The sequence below is a fragment of the Eulemur rufifrons genome, chromosome 9 (assembly GCF_041146395.1).
Source record: "Eulemur rufifrons isolate Redbay chromosome 9, OSU_ERuf_1, whole genome shotgun sequence".
Classification (NCBI taxonomy): domain Eukaryota; kingdom Metazoa; phylum Chordata; class Mammalia; order Primates; family Lemuridae; genus Eulemur; species Eulemur rufifrons.
Window position 1 is genome coordinate 14,631,979 of NC_090991.1, and position 25,488 is coordinate 14,657,466.

General features: G+C 41.1%; 2 protein-coding genes and 1 non-coding gene across 5 annotated transcripts in view; 2 read left to right on the forward strand and 1 right to left on the reverse strand.

Moving 5' to 3' along the window:
- Window positions 1-126: 126 nt before the first annotated feature.
- On the reverse strand, window positions 127-15,591 carry SRR (serine racemase). Of its 3 annotated transcripts, none has more exons than XM_069482155.1 (8): window positions 15,479-15,591; window positions 3,483-3,487; window positions 3,161-3,287; window positions 2,865-2,968; window positions 1,578-1,697; window positions 1,373-1,447; window positions 663-872; window positions 127-342 (listed from the first exon to the last, which is right to left on the reverse strand). In XM_069482155.1, the coding sequence occupies exons 5-8, from the start codon at window positions 1,668-1,670 to the stop codon at window positions 127-129; spliced, it is 594 nt and encodes a 197-aa protein (XP_069338256.1). In that variant the 5' UTR covers window positions 1,671-1,697; window positions 2,865-2,968; window positions 3,161-3,287; window positions 3,483-3,487; window positions 15,479-15,591. The 3 variants fall into 3 exon arrangements, with proteins under 3 accessions (XP_069338256.1, XP_069338254.1, XP_069338255.1); XM_069482153.1 differs by lacking the exon at window positions 3,483-3,487 and adding an exon at window positions 5,969-6,140; XM_069482154.1 differs by lacking the exon at window positions 3,483-3,487 and adding an exon at window positions 5,969-6,140 and having other exon boundaries at window positions 278-872.
- Window positions 3,565-3,705, forward strand: LOC138392656 (U4 spliceosomal RNA). The gene has a single exon (XR_011234946.1). It is a non-coding gene; the product is annotated as a U4 spliceosomal RNA (small nuclear RNA).
- Window positions 15,592-15,594: 3 nt separating the features above from the next.
- Window positions 15,595-25,488, forward strand: part of SMG6 (SMG6 nonsense mediated mRNA decay factor) — a 214,872-nt gene continuing 204,978 nt past the window's right edge. Inside the window, exons 1-5 of the mRNA XM_069482148.1 lie at window positions 15,595-15,859; window positions 17,928-19,686; window positions 20,582-20,774; window positions 21,296-21,406; window positions 25,165-25,271. Coding sequence (XP_069338249.1) covers window positions 15,772-15,859; window positions 17,928-19,686; window positions 20,582-20,774; window positions 21,296-21,406; window positions 25,165-25,271 — 2,258 coding nt within the window. The 5' untranslated portion in view covers window positions 15,595-15,771. The remainder of the gene's footprint in view (window positions 15,860-17,927; window positions 19,687-20,581; window positions 20,775-21,295; window positions 21,407-25,164; window positions 25,272-25,488) is intronic.

Consider the following 25,488-nt stretch of genomic DNA (forward strand, 5'->3'; position numbering starts at 1 on the left):
TCAACTGAAATGTACACTCTCCATTAAACATTTGAAAACTTTTTAAGAGGGAAAGATGGAAAGTTGACAGTGACAAGGAAACAAAATGTTCAAGTATCTACGGACACTGAATGTTTTCCTTTTGCATTAAACAGAAACAGATTGGAAAGGAGCTGGGTTTTCAGCCTGCTTTACCCAAGTTAGGGAGGTTAAGTCTACATTTCCACCACTCAGTACAATACAAATGTTCTTTACTTCTGGGGATACTGTTTGAAAATGCTCAGACAGCACAGCAGCTACTCCAACACCAGCTGTAGGTTCAATGAGTAGTTTCATCCTCTCCCACACCAGCTGGGTTGCATGCTGTTGGTATGGAGGGGAATGAGAATTAGTGAAATGGGAGAAGAGGAGTTGAGTTGGATTAATTATAAAGGCCAGAAGAGCATATACCCAGTTTGAATTTTCTTATTGCTATGTATGTGTGCCTGCCAAGGCTTTTCTTTCATCCTAACTCTGCTTCTACTGGCAAAAGGGTTTTCATAATACATCTAGGATACCCTTCCACATGTCATGAAGTCACCTAGCCAAGTTACTAGGGGTCAGTTGCTGCTCATAACGGAAGATTCTTTTGCCCAAGGTGTTGTATCATTCTTTTGTTATTTCTTTTCCTGTTGGAGCCTTACCTTAATTTCATCCTCTGTGACAGTGAAGACATCATCTACAAGGTCCCTTATAATAGGCCAGGTGTTGAAGCCAATGCTGGGTTTGACACCATCTGCTATGGTTTCTGGAGGATATGGGTTGGGGGTCAGTTCCCCTTTCAGTTTGGATTGGTAGCAGTCATCTGCATTCAAGGGTTCTGCAGCATATACCTTTACACTAGGTCTCAGAGCCTGGGAAAAGGAATATTAAGACAACTTACAACAAACCACAGTGTTGCCTGAATGTCTAAAATAAAATAGGCAGAACAGGTAATACACTTCTGCCCAAGTAAAAGCCTTTCCTTTAATGGATGTAATGAAAATATGACCTTAAAGCACTTTACAAGTAAACTGTATGTCTAATACTGGCCTTCAGTTCCCTGGATCACATCTGGTCCTACTGGTTATTTAGGAAAAGGGTAGGCCCTGGTGTGGATGGTAGATTGGTGAGATGGAATTCAGGGACAGGACTGTGAAGGTATCACTCATTGTAACTGCTTTTGTTCTATAAAGTTGTCATGGATTAAGGAGAAAATAGTGAGGCAGAGAAGGGCCTTCTATCTCAAGTGCCAGGGGATAAGGGGAAGGAAGGAATGATACTCTGGTGTGAATGTTGAACAAGTATCCACAATGCACTACGATGTAAAATAAATCCTCCGAAGCAGAGAGTCCTCCAGGAGCTGTTTTCTCACCTTTACTGTAATTGCTATTCCAGCAACCATTCCTCCTCCCCCTACAGGTACCACCAGTGCATCCACCAAGGGAACCTTTAGTGAAAAGAATATAAAGTGTAAATAGGCCTATTAATAAGCAGCTTTATTTGTACATATAAAATAATTAAATCTAGAGCCAAACAGCTTTACCAGTAGTTAAACAGGAAGAACTAGGCTGTTTTACCTGGTTCAGCACTTCTAGGGCAATTGTTCCTTGCCCAGCTATCACTGCAGGCTCCTGGTTGGGATGTACCATGGTGCTTTCTGTTTCTTCCATAACTCTCTTTGTAACGTTTTCTCTGGACTGAAAGTACGTTAATTTACCTTAGTTGATTTGCATTTAATAAAGTTCCCAACAAATTTGATTCAGTGTTTATTGACAATCTACTTTTTTTCAGACTTTGTTCAGGCACTGGGGATAGATAATGCAGTGAACAAAACAGTCCTGCCCTCAAGGGGTTATATCATATGGTGGAGAGGGGTGGGATATAAGTAAATATGCGATATATCTAAGTGCTATGGAGAAAAATGAAGGAATTTATTTTATATAGGGTGGCCAGGAACATCCCCTGGTAAAGTGACATTTTAACAAATTTGAACAAGTGCTGTGGATCTCTGGAATATTCCAGGGAGAGGGTAATAGCAAGTGCAAAGCCTACAGAGTGGGAGTGCTTGAACTTTCTGAGGAACTGCTAAGAAGGTAGTGTGGCTGGCATGCAGTGTTTTGGGGAGAGAAATAGGAGATGTCAGAAAGATAGGAATGGGTCGGTTCCTCAGGCCTTACATGATTGTAAGGACTTCGGTTTCTACTGTGTAAGAGGGGAACCCATTCTGGAAAATTTTGAGTTGACAAGAGACAAGTTCTATCTTAGTAAATGAATAGCTCTGCTTGCTCTCTTGAAAACACTAGTAGGGCAAGGGTGAGAGCAAACAGACCACTTAAGGCTACTGAATCTAGGTGAGAATTGATATTGGTTTGAATCAGTGGTAATGGTAGAGGCAGTAGTTGGATTATGGAAATATTTTGAAAGTAGGACTGAGATGTGGGGTGTGAGAGGGTTACCAGAGATGACTCTGACTTTTTTTTACTTGAGCAACTAGAAGGATAAAAGTTGCCATTTACTGAGATGAGGAAGACTGGAAGGGGAGTAAAATCAAGAGTCTGGTTTTTGACATCGTAAGTTGAGATACCTCTTAAGAAAGCCAAATGGGAAAGTCAGGTAATCATTAGATATAGAAGTCTGGTGTTAAGGGGAGAGGTCACGATTGGAGTTGGCCTATAGGTGATATTTTAAATGAGACTAATGAGATCATCTGAGTGAATATAGATAGATAGAATATAGATAGAGAAAAGGTTGGACATGCTAACATTGAAAAATGGAGGAAACTGAGAAGGAGCAGCCAGTTAGGTAGTAAGAGCACTTGGTCAAATGAAAGCTGTTACAGTGGTTCTGAACACTGCTCTCCTTACCTCGTCACTATGTTCACTGTATACTATAGATGCTCCATAGGCTTGTATTGCCAGTTTTTTACAATTGGGAGCTGTTCGGGGCACCACAATATAAGCAGGAATCCCTAGGAGGGGAAAACATGTTTAGTTAGTACGAATCAGGAGAATTTAGGATAGAAACTTACATTCATTTTGCTTGTAATCAGATAGGGACTCCTTTGGAAATTTACTTTCCACAGCTATCATCACTGAAATTAAGGACACTTTGCATTCCTTTCTGATGATCTAACCAGTCCCCTGAGAAATTAATCAAGTACCTTCCAATTTGGCAGCGTATGTGAGAGCTTGTCCATGGTTTCCACTGCTGTGAGTAACAACAGCTTTTGGCTTCCCTTCTAAAGTGGCAGGAACCAAGCTTCTGATGGCATTAAGAGCACCACGAATCTGGAAAAGACAGGATGCTAAATTCATGTATTTGATTAAAATGTTTCTTTTTGAAAAGCAAAGAGCTTTTCTAGATTTTCTCTAACACTGCACATCCAGTCTATCACTAAATCTTACTGATTCTACCTCCTAAATATCTCCTGTGCATCCTCTTTGTCACTACCTTGTGAGGCCTCATTTCTTCTATTATCAAACCTCAGCTGATCCTTCCCCAAGGATCAATCTCATAAAATGTTTCTGCTACAATATGAAAGTGATCTTTTAAAAATGCAAACCCAGCTTTGCGCAGTGGCAGTATCATAGCCAATGAGGTTTATCTGAGGTGCGATTATTGCTAATTGAAAACTTTTCCCAATACCCTGCCATGACAACTTGCAATATAGTTGGCATTGGCAATTTTTGATGGTCCCTATGGGGACTGAATGAAAAAAAATTAATTAAAAAATAAAGGAAAAACTAAAGATGCAAACCCAGCCACGTGTGGTGGCTCATACTTGTAATCCCAGCACTTTGGGAGGCTGAGGCTGGAGGATCTCTTGAGCCCAGGAGTTTGAGACCAGTCTGGGCAATATAGTGAGACCCTGTGTCTACAAAAAATAAAAAAATGACCTGGGCATGATGGCGTGCCTGTAGTCCTAGCTACTTGGGAGGCTGAGGCAGGAGGATCACTTCAGGCCAGGACTGGGAGCCTGCAGTGAACTATGATCGTGCCACTGCACTGCAGCCTGTGTGACAGAGACCCTGTCTCAAAAAAAAAAAAAAAAAACAACTAATCTCTTACCATTTTTTAAATAAGACAAAGTATAAGTTCCTTATAAGCTATAGCTTTTCTAAAACACATTTGTTACCTTTATCACATGTAGCTATCCTAAATTACTTCTAGTTTCTCCTACCAGGTTAGCTCACATTCCTATACCTCTGAACATGCTGGTACCTTTATCTGTATGTAGTTCTTTCCCCTACTCCCTATACTCATCCTATAAAAACTTGTATCAAACATCACCTGGTTCAATTTCCTTGATCTCCCAGGCAAAATTAGTCACCTCATTCTCTGTTATTCCATGGCACCTTGTTTGTATCTTTTTAATTTTTTTTTCTTTTTTGAGACAGAGTCTCGCTCTGTTGCCCGGGCTAGAGTGAGTGCCGTGGCGTCAGCCTAGCTCACAGCAACCTCAAACTCCTGGGCTTAAGCGATCCTCCTGCTTCAGCCTCCCGAGTAGCTGGGACTACAGGCATGTACCACCATGCCCAGCTAATGTTTTTTATATATATTTTTAGTTGGCCAGATAATTTTTTCTATTTTTAGTAGAGACCGGGGTGGGGGTGGGGTCCTCACTCTTGCTTAGGCTGGTCTCGACCTCCTGACCTTGAACGATCCATCCGCCTCGGCCTCCCAGAGTGCTAGGATTACAGGCGTGAGCCACCGCGCCCGGCTTTGTATCTTTTTAAGGACATTTCTCATTGATCTATTTGTTGACCAGCCTGTCTTCCCCCGCAAGTATGGATAAAGGGCAAGGCCTACCGTATGTATATCTAGTAGCATTACTGAAAATAAGTGAAGAGTAAATCATGGTAGAAGCAAAGGGTAAAAGTGAAAGGAGGGTTTTTGTTTTTTTTTTTTTTTATAAAAGCTCTCAGTTAATGGGCAGGGAAAAAGGTAGATTCTTGAAATCCTAAAGCTACTATAGTTAACAGATACTAATACCTTCCAGGCACAGTGCTAAATGCAGTTTTCAGACTTTTACCTGACATGATCTTAAAGCCTAACTAATGGTAACAAGTTAACACAAAGAAGTCTATCTTTACGCATAATAAAAGCACAGACATATTTTGTAGAAAAAGATCTTATTATATGAGGGTTTAGGTAGGGTTTAGATTTTTTATGTTCATAATGTGTCAACATTTAGCAACTTGACACAACTGAATGCTTAAACTTGGGTTACATACAGGGTGATCACACTTCCCCTTTTGCCTGCAACAGCCCGGGTACCTCAGTTTAGTCATTACAAATGCCCCCTATGATTCAAATATGTCCTAATTTGGATAGTGTTCTAGTTTGGACAAAATTTATATATGACACAGTCACACATCACTTAACAATGGGATACATTCTGAGAAATGTGTCATTAGGTGATTTTGTCATCATACATACATAGTGTACTTACACAAGGCTAGATGGTATAGCTTACTACACACCTAGGCTATATAGTATAGTCTATTTCTCCTAGGCTTCAAACCTGTACAGCATGTCACTGTATTAGTATGTAGGCAATTATAATGGTTAAGTATTTGTATATCTAAACACAGAAAAGGTACAGTAAAAATATGGTATCATTATGGGACTAGTCACTAGGGACTAGTCACTAGGGACTACTGTCATATGTGCACTGTTGTTGACATATTATGCAGCACATGACATTATATGTATTATATATAAATTATTTGAATAACAAATTATATGACCGTAATTATAAGGAATTTTTAGATTGCATAAAAGTGGCTTATCAGTACAATAATGCAAGGTAACCAGGACTTGAAAACTTCTGCAACCTTTTTTTCAACTATAAAAAGGCATTAATTTACTTCTCCCTACCTCACAGGGTGGTCAGGAGAATAAAATAAATGTATATATGAAAGGCGTTTGAAAATGTATGTAATATACTAAGAAAAGGGATTGTTACCTTAAAAGATCCAGTTTTCTGGAAGAGTTCACATTTGAAAAAAAGATTGCGCCCCGTTACTTGATTCAAACTGGAGCTTGTTAGCACCGGTGTGAGGTGGATAAAATCTCGAATGTTGATGTGAGCTTTTTCAACATCAGCAAAGGAGATGCAGTACTGAGCACACATGGTTCTGAAACCCAGGAATAAGAAAGCAAAGTGTAAGACAGTATGTTTATTGAAAAGATTTTGAAAATGCATAACACAAGGGAATAGACCTGGGGTCTGTGGTATTCTGTGGGGACTGACTCCATTACTAGAGTGCCAGAATTTCTGTAGAGAAGGAACTTGTCTTGAAGCTGAACAAAGTTTTTCTGGTGAAGTTTTGTAGGAAGTAACTGATGGTGATTATGGAAGGCTAAAGTCTACTCCCCACCTATACCACCCATCTCTTGGCATATCCACTGGTCTCCACTTTGCTTTTCATCACTGTTGTGAAGCTGCTTGAATGAATTGGGTTCAAAATTTGCTATAAATTTTTATTTAAAAATTTTTAACAGATTAATAAAAAAGAAAATTAGCTAGAGTCCTACCATTTTTATGTGTTCATTTTGTGTTTCCTTCTGTGTTTCAATATGCATACATTACATAACAGTTAAAACCAAACATTTTGTTCACTTCCACTCCATTTGGCTCAATTTCTTCAAAGTTTTCACTGTATTTTTTAATAATTGTATTAAGCTTCCATTTTCCACTGTTTGTACTGTAGCACTTAAACATGAAATTTCTCTGTTTTTCCTTATTACAAAACCAATCCATGTTAAATAGAAAAACTTACAAAACCAATCCAAGTTCAACAGAAAAACAATTTAATCTGAAAATAAAGAGATGCAAAAAGCATGAAAATAACCACTAAACCTTCCTACCCAAAGACAATTGCTATCTAGTCTCTGGTGGTTTCTCTTGCCAGGCCCACATATATATAGAAACAAAACTTTTTTTGATAGATTTGGTAACTTGTTCTTGTGTGACAATATTATGAATATATATGAATCTTATCAATAGGGACATTTATGCAGCTGCTTTTTTTTTTTTTTTTTTTTTTTTAAGAGACAGGGTCTTGCTATGTTGCCTATGTTGGTCTCAAACTCCTGGCCTCAAGTGACCCTTCAGCTTCAGCCTCCTGAATAGCTGGGATTAGAGGTGCGAGCCACTATGCCCAGGTGTGCAACTTTTAAAATAGCTTAATAGTATTTCTTTTACAAAAATACCGTAAGTTAGCTGGGGGCAGTGGTGTGCACCTGTAGGTCCAGCTACTTGGGAGGCTGAGCTCCTTGGGATGGCTTGAGCCCAGGAGTTTGAGGCTATAGTGTGACATGATCATGCCTGTGAATAGTCACTACACTCTAGCTTGGGCAACATAGTAAGACCCTGTTTCTAAAAAGGAAAAAAGCCTCAATTTTGATTTTACATAACTTTAATGAACATTTAGATATCCTTTTGTTGTTGTTGGCTATAATAAGTAATGTAACGAACAGTCTTGTTACAAGATCTTTGTGCACCTCCATACGTCCTTAGGGTAGAGTCCACCAAACAGCATTTTGTAACAAAACCCATCCACTCTTTTAAGACATTTGATACTCACTTCCAAACATCTCCAGAAGGGTGGTAGATTACATCAATTTGTACTCCCAACAGCATTTTCTAAGAAATGCCCATTTTCCTTCATCCTTGGTGTACCTTTTTATTTTTCTTGAGATAGGATCTCCCTCTGTCATCCAGGGTGGAGTGCAGTGGCATGATCGTTATCTTACTGTAACTTAGAACTCCTGGGCTCAAGTGATCCTCCCACCTCAGCCTCCTAAGTAACTAGGACTACAGGCTCGTGCCACCATGTCCAGCTAATTTTTAAAATTTTTTGTAGAGATGGGTCTCACTATATTGTCCAGGCTAGTCTTGAAATCCTGGCCTCAAACGATCCTTCTGCCTCATCCTCCCAAAGCACTGGGATTACAGGTGTGAGCCCCCATGCTCAGCCATAGCTGTACCATTTTTATCTGTCAATTAAATATGTCTAGTAGTTTTAATTTAATTACTAGTGATTAAACATTTTTTCTGTACATTGGCCACTTGCCCTTTTGTGAATCTTTAACATATCATTTACTGACTAAATCATCTTTTTCTTCTGAAATTCCAAATTTATCAAAAATTAAATTTCTGTTAATGCCTGGGACCTTTGTATTTCGTTCCATTTATCAAACTGCTAGTTCCTTTTCCAGTTATGCAACGTATAAAGTTCTCCTTTTCTAAAATCTGTTGGCTTTTCTCACACATCAATTCTTCCAAGTGAGCTTTAGAATTCCTTTATCAAGGTTGCCAGAAATTCCACTGTAAAATATATAAATGAATTGGGGCAAAATGGACATTTAAAAATATTGAGTCTTCCCATGAATACGGGTGTCTTTCAATTTAGTAGTTTTGTTGTTTTAGATTTCTCAGTGAAGTTTTCATAGTTTCCATTTGTGTCTTTTATATATCTGATTAAATTTATCCCTATTAAAATATAGACAATATGTTTTTGTTGCTTTTGAGATAAAGTATTTTATTTGTTAGTTTTCTTTTTTTTGAGATAGGGTCTTGCTATATTGCCTAATCTGGTCTTGAACTCCTGGGCTCAAGTGATAGTCCCATCTCAGCCTCTGGAGTAGCTGGGACTACATGTGGACACCACTACACCTGTCTAACAGTCATTAGATTTTTAAGGTTAACTGATGACGTATATGAAAGCTAATAATTTCTGTGCATTTACCATGTAATAGGGCGCTATTAGATTATCTTGTTAGATCTAATAATTTTATAGTTGATTCTCTTCACCCTTTTAAAGAAAATAATCATGCTATCTGCAAATAAAGATAATTTGTCTTTACCTTATAAGCATACCTCTGATAACTTTTTTAGTGACTTTATAGTTATTGATTTATGTGGATTTAGCATGTCCTCTTAAATTAATTTCAGTAATTTATATTTTTGGCAAAATCATTTAAAATTTAATTTCAAATTTATTAGTAAAAAGTACATATTAATATTTCTACAAAACCTTCATTTCGGTGGCTTGTTCATTCACTCAACAAACATTGAGCACCTTCTATATATTAGATACTGTTTGGACTAGGGATATAGCATTAGAAAAATTGACTTGTCCCTGCCCTTATTAAGCTTACAATCTAGTGGGAGATGTGTAATAAATAATGTAAAAATAAGTACATATTTACAAATTTTAATAGGTGTACTAGGGAAGTATGCTATGATAGGGTACTGCTGTGCTTTGGATATGGTTTCTTTGTCCCCATCAAAACTCATGTTGAAATTTGATCCCCAATGTGGTGGTGTTGGGAGGTAGAGCTTAGTGGGAGGTATTTGGGTTATGGGGGTAGATCCCTCATGAATGCCTTGGTGCTATTCTGGAGGAGGTCTGGATTAGTTCCCCAAAAGAGTTGGGTTGTTAGGAAGCCAGGATGCCCCTGTCTTCACACATATTCACGTATCTAATTCCCCCTGTGACCTCTGCCAAGTTGTGACATGGCAAGAAAGCCCTCGCCAGAAACCAGGGCCATGCCCTTGAATTTCCCAGCCTGCAGAACCATCAGCTAAATAGACCTCTTTTCTTTATAAATTACCCAGTCTCAGGTATTTATTTTACTTTATTTTATTTTTTTAGACAGGCCCTCACTCTGTCACCCAGGCTGGAGTACAGTGGCACAATCATAGCACATTGCAGCTTCAAACTCCTGGGCTCAAGTGATCCTCCTGTTTTAACCTCTGGAGTAGCTGGGACTACAGGCATGCACGACCATGCCTGACTAATTTTCAAAACTTTTTTGTAGAGACAGGGTCTGCCCAGGCTGGTCTCAAACTCCTGGCCTCAAGCGATCCTCTCGCCTTGGCCTCCCAAAGCACTGGGATTACAGGTGTAAACCACCGTGCTTGGCCTCAGGTATTAATATAATGGGGGGTGTTATTTAGATCAGAGAAACAGGTTAGGGGCCTCTATGGAGAAGTGAAATTTAAGTTATAACCCATAGGTTTAATGGGTTTTAGCCAGGTAGAGTAGAGGGAAAAGTGTTTCAGGTAGGGGAATAGAACGTGTGATGGCTTTAAGAAGGAAAAGAGCTGAGTATATTCTTGGAACTAAAAGGTGGCTAATGTATCTGAAAATAGTGATCAAAGGGGAGTGTGATAAGAGATAAGGACAGTGAAGTTGGCAGGGTTTAGATCATGTGGGACTAGGATTCACAGATTTTTTCCTTAGGATAATGGAATGCCACTGAATATTTAGAGCAGGTAAGTGACATGTTAGAATCCATATATTTAGAAAATCATTCTGGCTACATTGTGGTGAATGAAAAGAAAGGGGACAAGAGTGAAATCAAGGTGTTCCAGTTAAGAGGTATTGCAGTTGTCCACATGAAGGATAAAGGGGCTTAGATTGCAAAAGTGGAGATAGGAAAAAAATAGTCATTTAAGATACATTTTGGAAAAATAAACCCAATTAAAAAATGGTTAAAGGACTTTAATAGAAATTTCTCCAAAGAAGATAAACAAATGGCCAACAAGCACATGAAAAGATGCTCAACATCACTAATCATTAGGGAAATGCAAATCAAAACCACATGCGATACCACCTCACAGCCTTTAGGATGGCTACATCAAAAACTAAACAAAACAAAACAACCCAGAAAATAACAAGTGTTAATAAGGATGTGGAGAAACTGGAACCCTTTTTTCCTGTTACTGGGAATGGTGCAGGTGTTATGGTAAACAGTATGGTGGTTCCTCAAAAAATTAAACACACAATTATCATATGATTCAGCAATTCTACTCCTAGATGTAGACCCAAAGATTAAAACCAGGGTCTCAAAGAGATATTTGTACACCCATGTTGATAGGTGCACTATTCACAATAACCAAAAGGTGCAAGCAACCCAAGTGTCCACAGATGAATGACTATACATATATGCAATGGAATATTATTCAGCCTTGAAAAGGAGGAAATTCTGACACATGCTATAACATGTAGGAAAGTTGAGGACATTATGCTAAGTGAAATAAGCCAGTCACAAAAAGACAAATACTGCATGATTCTACTTACATGAGGTACCTAGAGTAGTCAAATTTATAGACAGAAAGTAGAAGAGTGGTTGCCAGGGAATGGGGAGTTATTTAAGGGGTACAGCATGTTGGAGACTGGTTGCACAACAATGTGAATATACTTAACACTACTGAACCACACACTTAAAAATGGTAAATTTTATGTGTATTAAAAAAAAAAACCCAACAAAAAAAACATATATTTCAGAGGTTGCAGTTAATTAGCTCTCTTGGTTGCAAGTGACAGAACTGTTGCGCCTAAGAAATATTCATTTATGGAAATACCCCTATAATATTAGAGACAGAAATGATTTCAGGAGTTTTGCAAGGCTTTGCCCTGAAGGAATATGTGAACATGTTAGTTTGCATATCAAAAGCTGCCTCACCCCAGGAGGGTGTCTCAAAGGTCAGTTGCAGCTGCTTTCCAAGGTGACGCTGCAGTTTCAAGCCTGTGGTTTGCATGGAGCCATGGGATGGGAGCCGATCAGAGTGCCCACCTGAGAGACAGACACCTGTGGCTAAAAGCAATTAGCTCTTGCTTGACTTTTGAATACCTGTCTCGATTCACAATAACTAGATAAAGAAATATGGAGCCACTATGTCTCTGTTTAACTTTTCTGCTAAAGTGATAGTTTTATCTTAGAACTTAGAATTTTGTCCTAGGAAGATTTTGTAACTGTTTGTTCACATAGATCGAGTTAATTAAGGGATCTACAGAAGCCTTGTGGGAGACTTTGAACCTAAAACAAACTACCTGTTAGTATGTAAACCTGTTAATGTGGCAACCGATCACTGTACCCATAAATACTGATGTGAAACTTCATTTGGGGCCCCACAAATTACAAGGATTTTGTGGGGACTCCCAAGCCCCCCTCTTTTTTATAAACCTATTCTTTATAAACTATACCTTCGTCTCTGTGTATTCTTTTATTTCTATATTTTATTATTTTCTATTATTTCCTCATCGTTTGTGATGTCCCTGCCTGAGGAACCCGATTCTTTGCTGGGAGTGTAGCTAACTCCCCCCACACAGAACCCCAATTTGAATTAATTTAGGCGTAAAATGAAGGTGTCAAGATTTATTGGCTCACAGAATCCAAGGAAGAGTTGAACAAACCATGGGAAATATGGGAATATGGAGATTCAGGAACAATTGGAACCAGAGATTTGAGAGCTTCCAGGATTCTCAGTTTCTCACTTCTGCTGCTTTCTGCATGTCCATTTCTTTTTCATTGCAGACCAGCTGGTTTCATAAGGAAGGATATATGGCTGCTGATAGCTCCTGTGTTTTACATTTTATGGTTTCCATACTGAAGAGGAATTTTTCTTTCTCAGTTTCAGTTCAAAAAATTCTGGGTAAGGACTCTGGCCTATCTTGGCCCGGGACCAGTGGCCAAGGGTGTGAGGCCATTTAAAACAACACTATACAATAGTCAGAAATATTTACAGAAACATGAAAAAAGCAGAATGAGATCTATAATACAATTATCAATTATGTACATTTAAAACACACATACATAAAACAATACTATATATTATTCAAAGATACACGTATATTGAAAAGACAGATATCAAACACATTAGAGTCACTACCTAAGGAAGGAGGGGAGGAACATGAGTGGAAAGTGAAATAAAGAGAAAAAAGAAATAATGATAAAGGCCTTGTTGATGATAGTGTGAACAAACTAGAATGACTGGCTCAACTCTCTGCACCTGAGGGGGGAAAAAGCAGCAAAGAAAGGATAGAGGAAAGAAAGAAGAAAAAAGGGAAAGAGAAAAAGAGAAAGACAAAATACTTCTGAGTGGGAGTAAGGGGCAGTTTTCAAGTGAAAAGGAAGAGGAGAATGCTGGGGAGATGATTCCATAAATGTTCACTATAGAAATAGATGGGGCATCCTCATATGGGAAATGGAGGTGTCAAAAATAACTCCTGTGTTTTGATTTAGATGGTGGTACAATTCACAGAGATTTAACACTGGCAAGAAACAAATATTTGAGGGAAAAATAAGAGATTTGATAAGCTAAGTTTGAACTGCTTATGAGACATCCAAGAGGATGTCCTTTTTTTTCTTAACTTTTTGCCAAAAATATGTCTATTTTAGTATCTATTTTATTTCTGAAGAATGAGCTCTCCAGTTTATCAAGTACAGTTCTTTTTTGCTATTAATTTCTTATTTTACCTTTATTCTTCCTTCTATTTTCCTGTTACATTTTTCTGCCTTTGTGAATGCTTAGTTTATTAATTTTCATTTTTTTAGCAATAAAAGAATTTAAAGCTACAATGTTAGCCTTTAGTCTTTTCTTTTTTGACCAGAGTTATTTAAAATTGGCATTTAAAAAAAAGTCCAAGTGGTTAGAATTTTTTGCTTAATTTGTGGTTATTCAGTTCTAGTTTTATTACTTTGTGCTCAGCTACTGTGACCTGTATAATTTTTATGTTTAGAAACTGAATTCCTCCCTCTCCCATTATCCAAATTTGCTTTATTGTCTCTTGGATTACCCACATAATATGTGACCAAATCTCTATTTTAAGAATTTAAAACATTATAGAAGTATATAGAGCCTTCAATCTCAACTAGTCAATCTCCTCTCTTCTACAAAGGTAACCACTTTTAAAAGTTTGGTATGTATTCTTCCACATATTTTTATATGTATTTATATAGAAATTTACATATACAATAAATAATTTTGCTGTACACAGGTAGAACCATACTGTATATATTGTTCCATAACTGGCTTTTTAAAGAAAAAATTTAAAAATACTTTTTTTTTTTTTTTTTTTTTCAGAGACAGAGTCTTGCTCTGTCACCCAGGCTGGAGTGCAGCGGTGTGATCATAGCTCACTGTGGCCTGGAATTCCTGGGCTTAAGCAATCCTCCCACCTCAGCCTCCAGAGTAGCTGGGACTACAGGTACGTGCCACCACACCTGGCAAATAATACATCTTGAAGACTGTTACCTGTCAATATAAAGATATTCTAGTTCTTTAAACTCCAATACTTTCGTTGTGATACAGGCCTAAATATGGTTGTCTTTTCATTTCTTTTTTTAAAGCGTATTTCACGAATCCTTTACATCTGAGAATTCAAATTTTTTATAACAATTTAGTAAAGTTTCCTCTATTATTTGGTTCATGTTCCTTCTCAGTCATCTTTGTTATCACCTTCTGGAACTTGTATTTAATTATTAGTTAATGGAACCCATTCTCCATGTGTCCCATCCTTATCGCTCAGTTTTTATCTATTATCTTTTTCCTCTGAGTTCAGTTAATTTTCTTGAGCTGGTGGTAACTTTTGGCATATCTAATCTGCAGTTCACTGACACTGTTGCATTAAATTGGCAATCCCACTTCTCCTAAGAAAGTTTTCTTGTTTCAGATTATATTTCCATCTTTAAAAAAAACTGATGCAAGCAACGTCCTCTCAAATTTCAGTGTGAAATCGAATTCGTTTTTAACACTTCTTCGTATTTCTCCCAAATCTGTTGGCAAAGGTTACCATTTGCTCTGATCACTCAAATCGCTCCCCTTCTTTTGAACTCTTGAATCTTTTCACCTATCTATTGACTTTTTCCTTATGCTTACCCTTCTGGTGACAAAGTGTCTGCCACATAAGAAGAATTGAACAAGTTATGCCAGAGATTGTTCAAATCTTTTAGGCTCAGACTAAGGGATAATTGATAACTATTCTTTGATGGTTTAGAGGTCCAAGGGACAGTGCAGGCAGGATTGGGAGGGAGCAACAGGTGGAGCCAGGAAGCCTTGGGGGAGGGAGTTTCACCATATCACAGTTCTTAACAGGGGTTCATGGACAAAAATGGTTAATGTATCATTCTGCTGGTCTAGTTACATTTTAAAGATGGAAAGAAAAAAAAAAAGTCAACCTGAGACCCACGGAAGTAATTTTTTCAAGCATCCACAGTGACACAGAAATTCCCAAATCGACTTATATACCTCCTGATTTATTTCCACACAACTCATTCCCTCAGGAAGAGCCAACTAAAATGTACATATTAATATTTTTTAAAAGTCAGGAGGCTTGGTGATGCAGTTTGCCATAATGAAAAAGACTGATACTCTGGTACTTATCAACTCTGTCACCCTGGGCAATTCACTTCAGTTCTCTGGGATTCAGTTTCCTCACCTTACAAATGGGGGGAATGTTAACTACTCTTAAAAGACCTTTAAGGTCCCTGAGTAAAAGCCTGGGGCACTAGTCCGGGCCTGTGGCGGGAGATCCTGGCCTAAAGATGACTGGTGGAGGCCGGAGTCTCCCTCAACCCGAGTCCCAGACCAGCACCAGCATCATCGGTGGCCACCGCCACAGCAACAGGAGCCAACGCCGCGAACCCTCGCCTGGCCCGGCTCGGCCCGGCCTCATCTCACCTCACCCGCGCCGCGCCTCCGACTCCAGCCACAGCGCACCTTCCCGGGTTACACCTCTGCGCACGCGCAACGACCGTCTCTCCCGTCCAGGCTCGTGCTCCGGCACTGCCACTCGCGAACGTGCGTTCAGCGCTTTTCCTCCCAGTGCGGCCACCGTCGTTGGGGAGGGAAGGAAGGAGGAGGCGGGGGAAAGGGTGGGAGGTGGGTGAGCGCGCGCACCGCCCGTCGGTCGTGGTTTCCTGGCTGCGCGCGGCGGTGGCGGAGCAGCTGCAGCTGTAGCAGCAGCCGCGAAGATGGCGGAGGGGTTGGAGCGTGTGCGGATCTCCGCGTCGGAGCTTCGAGGGATCCTGGCCACTCTGGCTCCGCAGGCCGGGAGCAGAGGTGAGTCGCGCCGCCCAGCTCCTGGGCCGGGCCTGCCCGCCCCGCCTCCCTCTCCTCCTTTGCCTCCTCCCAGCTCTGTCCGCGGCGCTTCGGAGCCCCCGCCCCTTCCCCCGACAGTGGGGGCGGGGGCCGCGGGCGTACCCTCACCTCCCTACCATCCCCAGGGTCTGTGTGGGGTCGCGCTCAGCCAGTCCTGGCCCCCTCTGGGGGAGCCCGACCCGAGTTCCTGCGTCCACCCTCTTTCTCACCACGAAGGTGACTGTTCCCCTTTGCCTCATCCCTCCCAGACCAGCCGGTGGTTCTTAGGCGTCAGGAGACGCGAGGAGGAGTGGGTCTGGTGGAGGCCCCGGGGTGTGTCGTTCCCAAAAGAATCATCCGTAGGCCTGCCCCCTTCGTCTCTGTAGCGTCGGAGAGAAGGAATGGGGGAAATTGAAGAGACAGGTTTAACAGCCTGGGACTTCCTTGCTGAACTTTTTCCCCCAAGGCAGGCTTCTGAAAGCTGCACCACTGGAGGGATCCAGGACCTCAGAGAGCTGACTCTGCTCTGGTTTGGCCTTGGCTTGTGTGGGAGCAGTTTTTATCAGGCAGAATGCTCAATTTGCAAGTTAATTTTAAGTCTCCAGCCACCTCGGGAAAACTCTGGGAAAGAGTCTAATGTCTCATCTCCCCTTTATTAGGCAGTGGAGTTGTGTAGAATGGTAGCTGTGCTAGGTGCCTTCTCCAGGCTCACAGCCAGTCTGTGAAATTGGTTTTCCTTGATCAACTGAGTTGGATTATTCAGGCTGTTTTCTTCCGTTGCTCTGGAAAGTAGCGGTAGCTATTTTACGACTACCTCCCCTCCCCCAAACATACCTAAGTTACAGAGACTGCTGAGGGTGTTCTGGGGTTAAACTGCTTTATCTTTGTTCTTACTTGATGAAGCAGTGTTTTAAACTTCTGAAAATATTGAAGCATTATTTTTTTTTCTATTTTGTTACGTCTGCAAAAAGTGAGAGTAAATGCTGAAACATATGAACCTTGTTATGGACTTGTTTTGCATTCGTGTTTATAAAGCAGTAGGATTTTATATAGCATTCCATTTGGAGTACTCGATACTATTCTAGTTCACGTCACTTTCCCACTGAAATGTTTAGTGGTCGGTTGTAGTAGTCTCTCCCTTAATAGATAAAGGTGATAGATACTTGCTTGTCTGTCATTCAGTAAGTTCATAGGACTTAGAGAGTGGTTTCTAAAGTCCTGTACTCTTATTTCTGAGTGTCTTAGTCCTTGGCATTTTGAGAACATGTCACAATCCTTCCATCAGCATCCAGGGAAAGCTCCCTTATGGAACTTTTTTCTTCTCATATTCCATCATCATAGTAGCAGTTAGTCTCAGTATTCTAATGATGGTAGTGTGAGCAGTATTTCCTTGGAATGACTCTTCTGGCTGCTGTTAGAGAGTTGGTGAGGATGGATGGAGTTGAAGAATGTGAAAAGAACTGCTTCCTGTTTGCTTCAACAGGAGGTATGTGATTGGGTAATTGGTATACTAAACAAGAGGATTGTCCCGGTCAAGTTCAAAGACTGGAGTTGCACATTTTTATCCCCAGAGATATTGAAGGCTATGCATGCCCCTCTTTTTCTCCTTTTTAATTTTTCCCCTGTTATGTTAAAAGGACCTAGTCACTCTGGAAAAATATTAGAGGCAGAAGAAAACACTGAAATGGAGTCAAGGGTTCTATTGACAGAGAACAGTCTAATGCTGAAAGATAGAGATCTTTTGTTCTGGAAATGATAAGGTAGTTGGGGTCTTAGATTTCTGAATTTGACTTAACACAAATGGAGATGGCCTTTTCCCCATTTCTCTACCCAAGTGTAGGTAGCTCCAATACAATTAAATTCTTAGCCTTGCCAATTGCTGAACAAATATTATAAACCCAGAATTTCTACTTCTACAGAAATATCCTTTCTTATTCACCAATATTAGCAGTTGAATGTGTAATTCTTGCTTGAGTTTTCTGTTACTTAACCAGAATGACAATTCTCCCCACCCCTGTTTTATTCTACCTTTTTCTCCCCAACATAACAGAAAACATGAAGGAATTAAAGGAACCCAGGCAGCGCAAAGACAACAGGCGTCCAGATCTGGAAATCTATAAGCCTGGCCTTTCTCGACTAAGGAACAAACCTAAAATCAAGGAGCCCTCTGGGAGCGAGGTATTTAAGGATGAAATTGTTAATGACAGAAATTCTTCTGCTGTTGGAAATGGTACACAGCTTATTAAAGATGGCTGCAAGGAACTGGACAACCAACAGCCAAATGGTCCTGTAGACCCAGAAAATAATCAGGGACAGGAGTCCTTTCCTAGGACTGCTGGACAAGAGGATCGAAGTCTAAGAATTATCAAGAGAACAAAAAAACCTGACCTGCAGATCTATCAGCCTGGACGGCGTTTGCAGACTGTTAACAAAGAATCAGCTAGCCGGGTGGATGAAGAAGAAATCCTTAACCAGGTAGAACAACTGAGAGTAGAGGAAGATGAATGTAGGGGACACGTCGTGAAAGAGGAAGTTGTGAATAAACCAGACAGAGCAGAGACAGAAAGGAGTCCAAATGGTGACAGAGTAAGGGCTGCAAAGGGTGAAAAAGGAAAGAGGATTGAAAAAGGGGAGGGGATGAAGAAAGCAAATGATGATCCAGCCCAGGGGAAGCCTGGTTCTGCAAAGCGCTATTCCCGCTCAGACAAACGAAGGAACCGTTACCGCACCTGCAGTACCAGCTCAGCTGGTAGCAACAACAGTGCTGAGGGAGCTGGCCTGGCTGATAATGGATGTCGCCGCAGGCGACAGGATAGGACCAAGGAGAGGCCACGACTGAAGAAGCAAGTATCTATGTCCTCAACTGACTCCTTAGACGAGGATAAAGTTGATGAGCCAAATGGATTAGGACCCAGGAGGAGCTCGGAAAGAAAGAAACATTTAGAAAGAAACTGGTCTGGCCGTGGGGACGGTGAGCAGAAAAGCAATTGTAAAGAAAATCGAGGTACTCTTCGTGTCACTTTTGATGCAGAAACCATGAACAAAGATTCTGCCATAGTGAGGTCAGCCAGGGAGGATGTAGATAAGATAAAGCCTGACAAAGGCTCGAGCAGTGGGGGCAAAGTATCTGAGAAGCAAGAGTCCAAAAACCTGAAACAAGAACTTCGGGGTCGGGGTCGTGGCATTCTGATTCTGCCTGCCCATACCACCCTATCTGTCAATTCAGCAGGTTCTCCAGAGTCTACACCTTTGGGACCTCGGCTTTTATTTGGATCTGGTAGTAAGGGATCTCGGAATTGGGGCCGTGGAGGTACCACACGCCGATTGTGGGACCCAAACAATCCTGATCAGAAACCTGCTCTAAAGAGCCAGGTGCCCCAGTTACATTTCTTAGACACTGATGATGAAGTCAGCCCTACATCTTGGGGTGACTCACGCCAGGCCCAAGCATCTTACTATAAGTTTCAAAACTCTGACAACCCCTATTATTACCCCCGGACACCAGGCCCTGCCTCCCAGTATCCCTATACAGGTTATAGCCCTCTACAGTACCCAGTGGGTCCTACGAATGGTATGTACCCAGGGCCTTACTACCCAGGCTATCCAACTCCATCAGGACAGTATGTTTGTAGCCCTCTCCCTGCCAGCACCATGAGTCCTGAGGAGATAGAGCAGCACATGAGGAACATGCAGCAACAGGAGCTACATAGGCTTCTCCGGGTGGCTGACAATCAGGAACTGCAGCTCAGCAACCTGCTCTCGAGGGACCGCATTAGTCCTGAAGGCTTGGAGAAGATGGCTCAGCTCAGGTATGGTGTGTTCTATTCTGGCTAAAGGGCAATGGGGATAAACTGGAGATATGTAGACTCCTATGGCTAAGGTAGGTAGGAACTTTTTAGATGAGACATTGGGTGTTATTTCCCTTTACATTGATTTTATTTATTTATTTATTTATTTTTTGAGACAGAGTCTGGCTCTATTGCCCGGGCTAGAGTGCTGTGGCATCAACCTAGCTCACAGCAACCTCAAACTCCTGGGCTCAAGTGATCCTCCTGCCTCAGTCTCCCGAGTAGCTGGGACTACAGGCACATGCCACCATGCCCGGCTAATTTTTTCTCTGTATATTTTTAGTTGTCCAGCTAATTTCTTTCTATTTTTAGAAAGATCCCATAGAGATGGGGTCTCGCTCTTGCTCAGGCTGGTCTTGAACTCCTCACCTTGAGCGATTCTCCCGCCTTGGCCTCCCAGAGTGCTAGGATTACAGGCATGAGCCACCACGCCCGGCCTCACTTTGATTTTTATAAGGGAGGGGTAGTTGGAAAAAGAACAGAAGTTTTGTTTCTAGTCTTAGAAATGTTTCCTGCTTTTTCTTTAAGAAAAAAATTATCTTTAAGGGAACATGGAATCTTGAAATGGAAAAGGAAAGACTTTCTCAAATGCCAAGAAATGAACAACATATAACTTGCAGTGAAGATCTTATTTCAGCTGTTAAATTTAGGTGAAGACATATGGGGAAAAACTATTTTTCTAGGCATAACTGTCTTTAGAATGACATTCTGCTGTGCAGAATGGAAACTAGAGTGAATAGCATACCTGGTCACATTTTTTATTTCTTGCCAGGGGAGGTGGCTAATTTGCAGGAAGCGGGTCTAAGCCTTTCCTGTGCTGTATTTGGAGCTAGAAGTTGCATGTATTTTATTCCAGAGCTGAACTGCTGCAGCTATATGAGCGCTGTATTCTATTAGATATTGAGTTCTCTGATAATCAGAATGTGGATCAGATCCTGTGGAAGAATGCTTTCTATCAGGTGATTGAGAAGTTCAGGCAGCTTCTCAAGGATTCGAATGTTGAGAACCCAGAACAGATTCGGAACAGACTTTTGGAGCTCTTGGATGAGGTAAACTGTCATCTTTTTGTCCGCAGGATAAAGGCTTCAGCATCCTCTAGTTGTGATGGCTTTTTGCTGCCTGAAATACTGTTTTAGAACAGAACATTGACAAAAAACTGTGCCCTTTTCTTGGGTTCTAACCCTACCCTACCCTACCCCTGTTGCTTCCTTGGGACCATAACTTACTGACAAGTGGAATTAGTTTTCAGCCTGAAAGCTTTCTGAATGTTTTGGCCTAGGAGAGAGAGAGCGAGAATGAGAGTGAAAGAACGAGAGAGAGAGAGAAAGAGAGTGTGACTGTGTGTGTGCATATGTATGTGTGTGTTCATATCTTTAAAACTATGGAGGCTTATTCTATGAATTTGTCTTGTGCTCAAGTTGGTGGCCACTAAATACTGTATGTGACTCCCTTTATATAGATGTCTGAGCACTATCAGAACTGTGAAAGAGTCGTTTGCCCCAGGTTTTGGTGTGTAGATTGGATCAGAATAGGTTGATTCAGCCATTTCTTCTCTTTTTTCTCTTTATAGGGTAGTGACTTCTTTGATAGTTTGCTTCAGAAACTGCAGGTTACTTACAAGTTCAAACTGGAGGACTACATGGACGGTCTTGCCATTCGCAGCAAGCCATTACGCAAGACAGTAAGCCAGCTTCTTTCTTTATCTTAAATTTATTCATTCATTTAGTGAACATTTATCTAGTATTAGTTATGTGCTAGACACTCTGCTGGATGTTGAGGATAAAAGAATAAAAGATACAGTTCCATGGGGGAATAGACAGATTAAACCAACAATTGTAATGTCATAAGTACTATGGTGATGGTATATACAGAGTGTTGAGAGGAATAGGGGAAAGTGGATCTGACTTAGCTTGGTGGGGTCAAGGAAGGCTTCTCAGAGACTGTCGGGCTAAGTCTTGAAACATGAGTAGGAGTTTGAAGGTGGAAAGGGCAGTTTAGACAGCAAGAGAGAACCAGGAGTTGTTGGGAAAGTACAAGAAGTTCAATATGGTAGTGTTTGTAATATGGAAGGGACTGTATCATAGTTTCTTATATGCTGTGCTGAGGAGTTTAGACTTCATTCTGAAAGCGTTGGGGAGCCACTAATTGATTTTCAGTGAATGATTAAGATAGATTTGTTCTCGAACCAATCACTCTGGCAAATTGGTAGGTTTGGATGGGAGTTGGGCAAGAATGGAGGTAGAGGAGTCAGGTTGTAGGTCTGAACTAAGATAGAGGCAGTGGAGGTGGAAAAGTGAAGACCAGATTGGAAAGATACAAAGGAAATAGAATTGAATTGCTGGCTGATTTGGTGTGGATGAAATTGGAGGCAAGAAGAGTCTGGATCATCTCTCAGTTTGGAGCCTAGGGGAGTGGCTACAGAGCAAGAGGTTAGTTCAGGTTTGGATATGCTGAGGTCGAGGTGTCTAGGAGGAACTTGAAAATGAATATTCTGGTCTGCCTGGAGCTCAGGAGAAAGCTGGACTGGTGATAATAGATTCGGGAATCATCACTGTGTAGGTATTAATAGTAGTGGAAGCAGATGTTGGGATGCTGGGAAGGCTGTCTAGAGAGAGAAGATCAAATTTCAAGGTGGAGGTGGGTAAAATTGTCATGTACTATAGAATTGTCAAATGTTAAGGTTATAAAAAGTATCCATTGGATTGGATGACCTCATTAAGAGTTAATTTAGGCCGGGCATGGTGGTTCACACCTGTAATCCGAGCACTCTTGGAGGCCAAGGTGGTAGGATCACTTGAAGTCAAAAGTTCAAGACCAGCTTGAAAAAGAGTGAGACCCCATCTCTACAAAAAATAGAAAAATTACCTGGGAGTGGTGGCATGCACCTGTAGTCCCAGCTACTCGGGAAGCTGAGGCAGAAGGATAGCTTGAGCCCAGGAATTTAAGGTTGCAGTGAACTATGATCGCTCCAGCCACACAACAGAGCTAGACCATGTCTCAAAAAAAAAAAAAAAAGTTGATTACATTGGAGAGGATGGAAGCCAGATTGTAGTGAAGAGAGGTAAGGCAGTAGATATAATGAAAGTAATACAGACCATTCTTATAAGAATCTTGGCTGTGAAGGCAAGGAGGAATAGGGTGAAGAGAAGTTTTTGCTTTTGTTTTTTTGTTTTTTTGTTTTTTTTTTTGAGACAGAGTGTCGCTTTGTTGCCCTGGCTAGAATGAGTGCCGTGGCGTCAGCCTAGCTCACAGCAACCTCAAACTCCTGGGCTTAAGCAATCCTACTGCCTCAGCCTCCCGAGTAGCTGGGACTACAGGCATGCGCCACCATGCCCGGCTAATTTTTTCTATATAGATTTTTAGTTGTCCATATAATTTCTTTCTATTTTTAGTAGAGACGGGGTCTCGCTCTTGCTCAGGCTGGTCTTGAACTCCTGACCTCAAGCGATCCACCCGCCTCAGCTTCCCAGAGTGCTAGGATTACAGGCGTGAGCCACCGCGCCCGGCCTGCTTTTGTTTTAAAATGGGAAAGGTGAGCATTTTTAGGAAGAGGTTAGAGATTCATTAGAGAAAGGAATGTGATTTATGGAGCAGAGGCTTCCTCTTGCTTTTTGCTCCTTCTGATGAGTTCCTATGTACAAGGCTGTCTTACTAATCAATAAGTATTTATTAAGCCCCCCTTACATGGTAGGTGCCATTCTAGGCAGAGGCAGTTCAGTGCTGAACAAAAAATCTGCCATGCCTGCTTCTTGGAGTTCAGAGTTTGATTGGATGGGTAATTGCAGTTGCAGTGACTTTTGCAAAGGATGTTCTGGGTATATACTGTAAAGGGTTAATGTGGTTTAGCGGCTCATGGAAGACTGAGAAAATCACAATTAAGCTGAGGCTGAAAACCTGTGACATTAGCCAGGTGAAGGTGTATGTGAAGATGCAAGTAGAGGAACATGCTAGGAATAGGGAACAGTATACCTGAAGGTCCCAAAGGAGAAAAGAGTATGGTGTGTTATAAGCTGAGTAGAGTCTGGTTTGACTGAGGCACAGAGAATGAGCAGGAAAGTGGGTGCAGAAGAGGCAAGCAGAGGCTAGATCATCCAGAACTTCATGCCAAGAATGATGGAGAGCCTTTGAAAGAATTTGTTTTGGGCAGGGTGTGGTGGCTCACGCCTGTAATCCCAGCACTTTGGGAGGCTGAGGTGGAAGGATCACTTGAGGCCAGGCGTTCGAGATCAGCCTGGACAACATGGCGAGACCCCTCTCTAAAAAAAAAATATGGAAATTAGGTGGGCATGCTGGTACTTGCCTGTAGTCCCAGCTACTTGGGAAGTTGAGGAAGGAGGATCACTTGAGCCCAAGAGTTTGAGGTTGTGGTGAGCTATGATGACACCACTGCACTCCAGCCCAAGGGACAGAGTGAGACCAGGGCAAAGTGGCTATAGTATGGAGGCATAACCAGTTTTCTTTGTACTCTATCAGTTAAGTACTCAGGGTTCTTGGTGTTCATTCAGAGAAAGAATGCATGGAGTAGTCAGGACCCTGAGGGTATATGACATGTAGTAATATGTGTAACTTTGGAGAGGCACAAATTTGAGTTCTGTGCTAGGAGGATGACATGCAGTAGCTAGTTATTTAGCTTGTGAGTGAGCCTTCCTGAAGGGTCAGTATCTCCTCAGTGAAGCTTTGTTCTTTATTCAGTGATATGTTAATTTCTTTTGTGTGAGGTGGAGTGGCATGATATGTTGTGAAGTAGTGTTCCTTAGGGAGATTTTTTTGGTTGGGCACATGTCTTGGGATGTTAAGGGTCTACTCTATTTTTTCAATGAAGGACAGATGCCAAGTCTGTCAGTGAGAAAACATAGTACTACACAGTCCCTGGCACATTGTAGATGTTTAATAAAGGGTAATTTATTGTTTTAGGTGAAGGGAATATAATGTAGTAACACAATTCAGTGATATTAATAGTTTGAGGAAAGACTATTATGATGGCAAGAAAAGAACAGACTAAACAGTTGCCTTAATATTTGCATATCACCTTATAATTTGTAAAGTATCTTTACATTTATTCCCTCCAGTTACCCTATAGAGTAGGTATTTTTACATTCAGATGAAGAAACTGAGTCCCAGAGTATCCCAAAGACTTCTTTGAGATCACACACTATACCAAAGAGAGTCAGGTTTCCTGACTCCTAGTTTCAAAATGTTTTCTTTCGTTTGCCTGTGGCTTGAAATAAGAATCAGTCCCCTCCCTTCTGCCACTATATTTTCTCAGTAAATTTTCTATCACACGAGTGACTATTTTTGGGTAGTCAAGGTTAGGCTGAAAACCTTATACTTTGTTGAGAACTACTAGTGAGTGCCATTTCATTTTGATACCATTCCTTTTCTTTGGGGTTGAAGTTAGTGTTTCTTCAGTAGCCTACTAACTGATTATTTTTCTTGAAGGTAAAATATGCCTTGATCAGTGCCCAGCGATGTATGATTTGCCAAGGAGATATTGCTAGATATCGGGAGCAAGCCAATGATACAGCAAACTATGGGAAAGCACGCAGGTACTTTTACCTCTAGTTCATTATTTCTCTTCCCTGTGTGGCATTTAAGCTAAGCTCTATTAAGAATAATGGGCTGGCCGGGAGCAGTGGCTTGCGCCTGTAATCCTAGCACTCTGGGAGGCTGAGGCGGGAGGATCTCTCCAGGTCAGGAGTTCAAGACCAGCCTGAGCAAGAGTGAGACCCCCGTCTCTACTAAAAAATAGAAAGAAATGATTTG

Coding starts and splice junctions, on each gene's coding strand:
- SRR (XM_069482153.1), bottom strand. CDS start 6,136: ATGTGTGCTCAGTACTGCATCTCCTTTGCTGATGTTGAAAAAGCTCAC. Junction 1,698..2,864: donor ACAGTGAACATAGTGACGAG/GTAAGGAGAGCA, acceptor ACGTACTTTCAG/TCCAGAGAAAACGTTACAAA. Junction 343..662: donor TCACAGAGGATGAAATTAAG/GTAAGGCTCCAA, acceptor CCATACCAACAG/CATGCAACCCAGCTGGTGTG.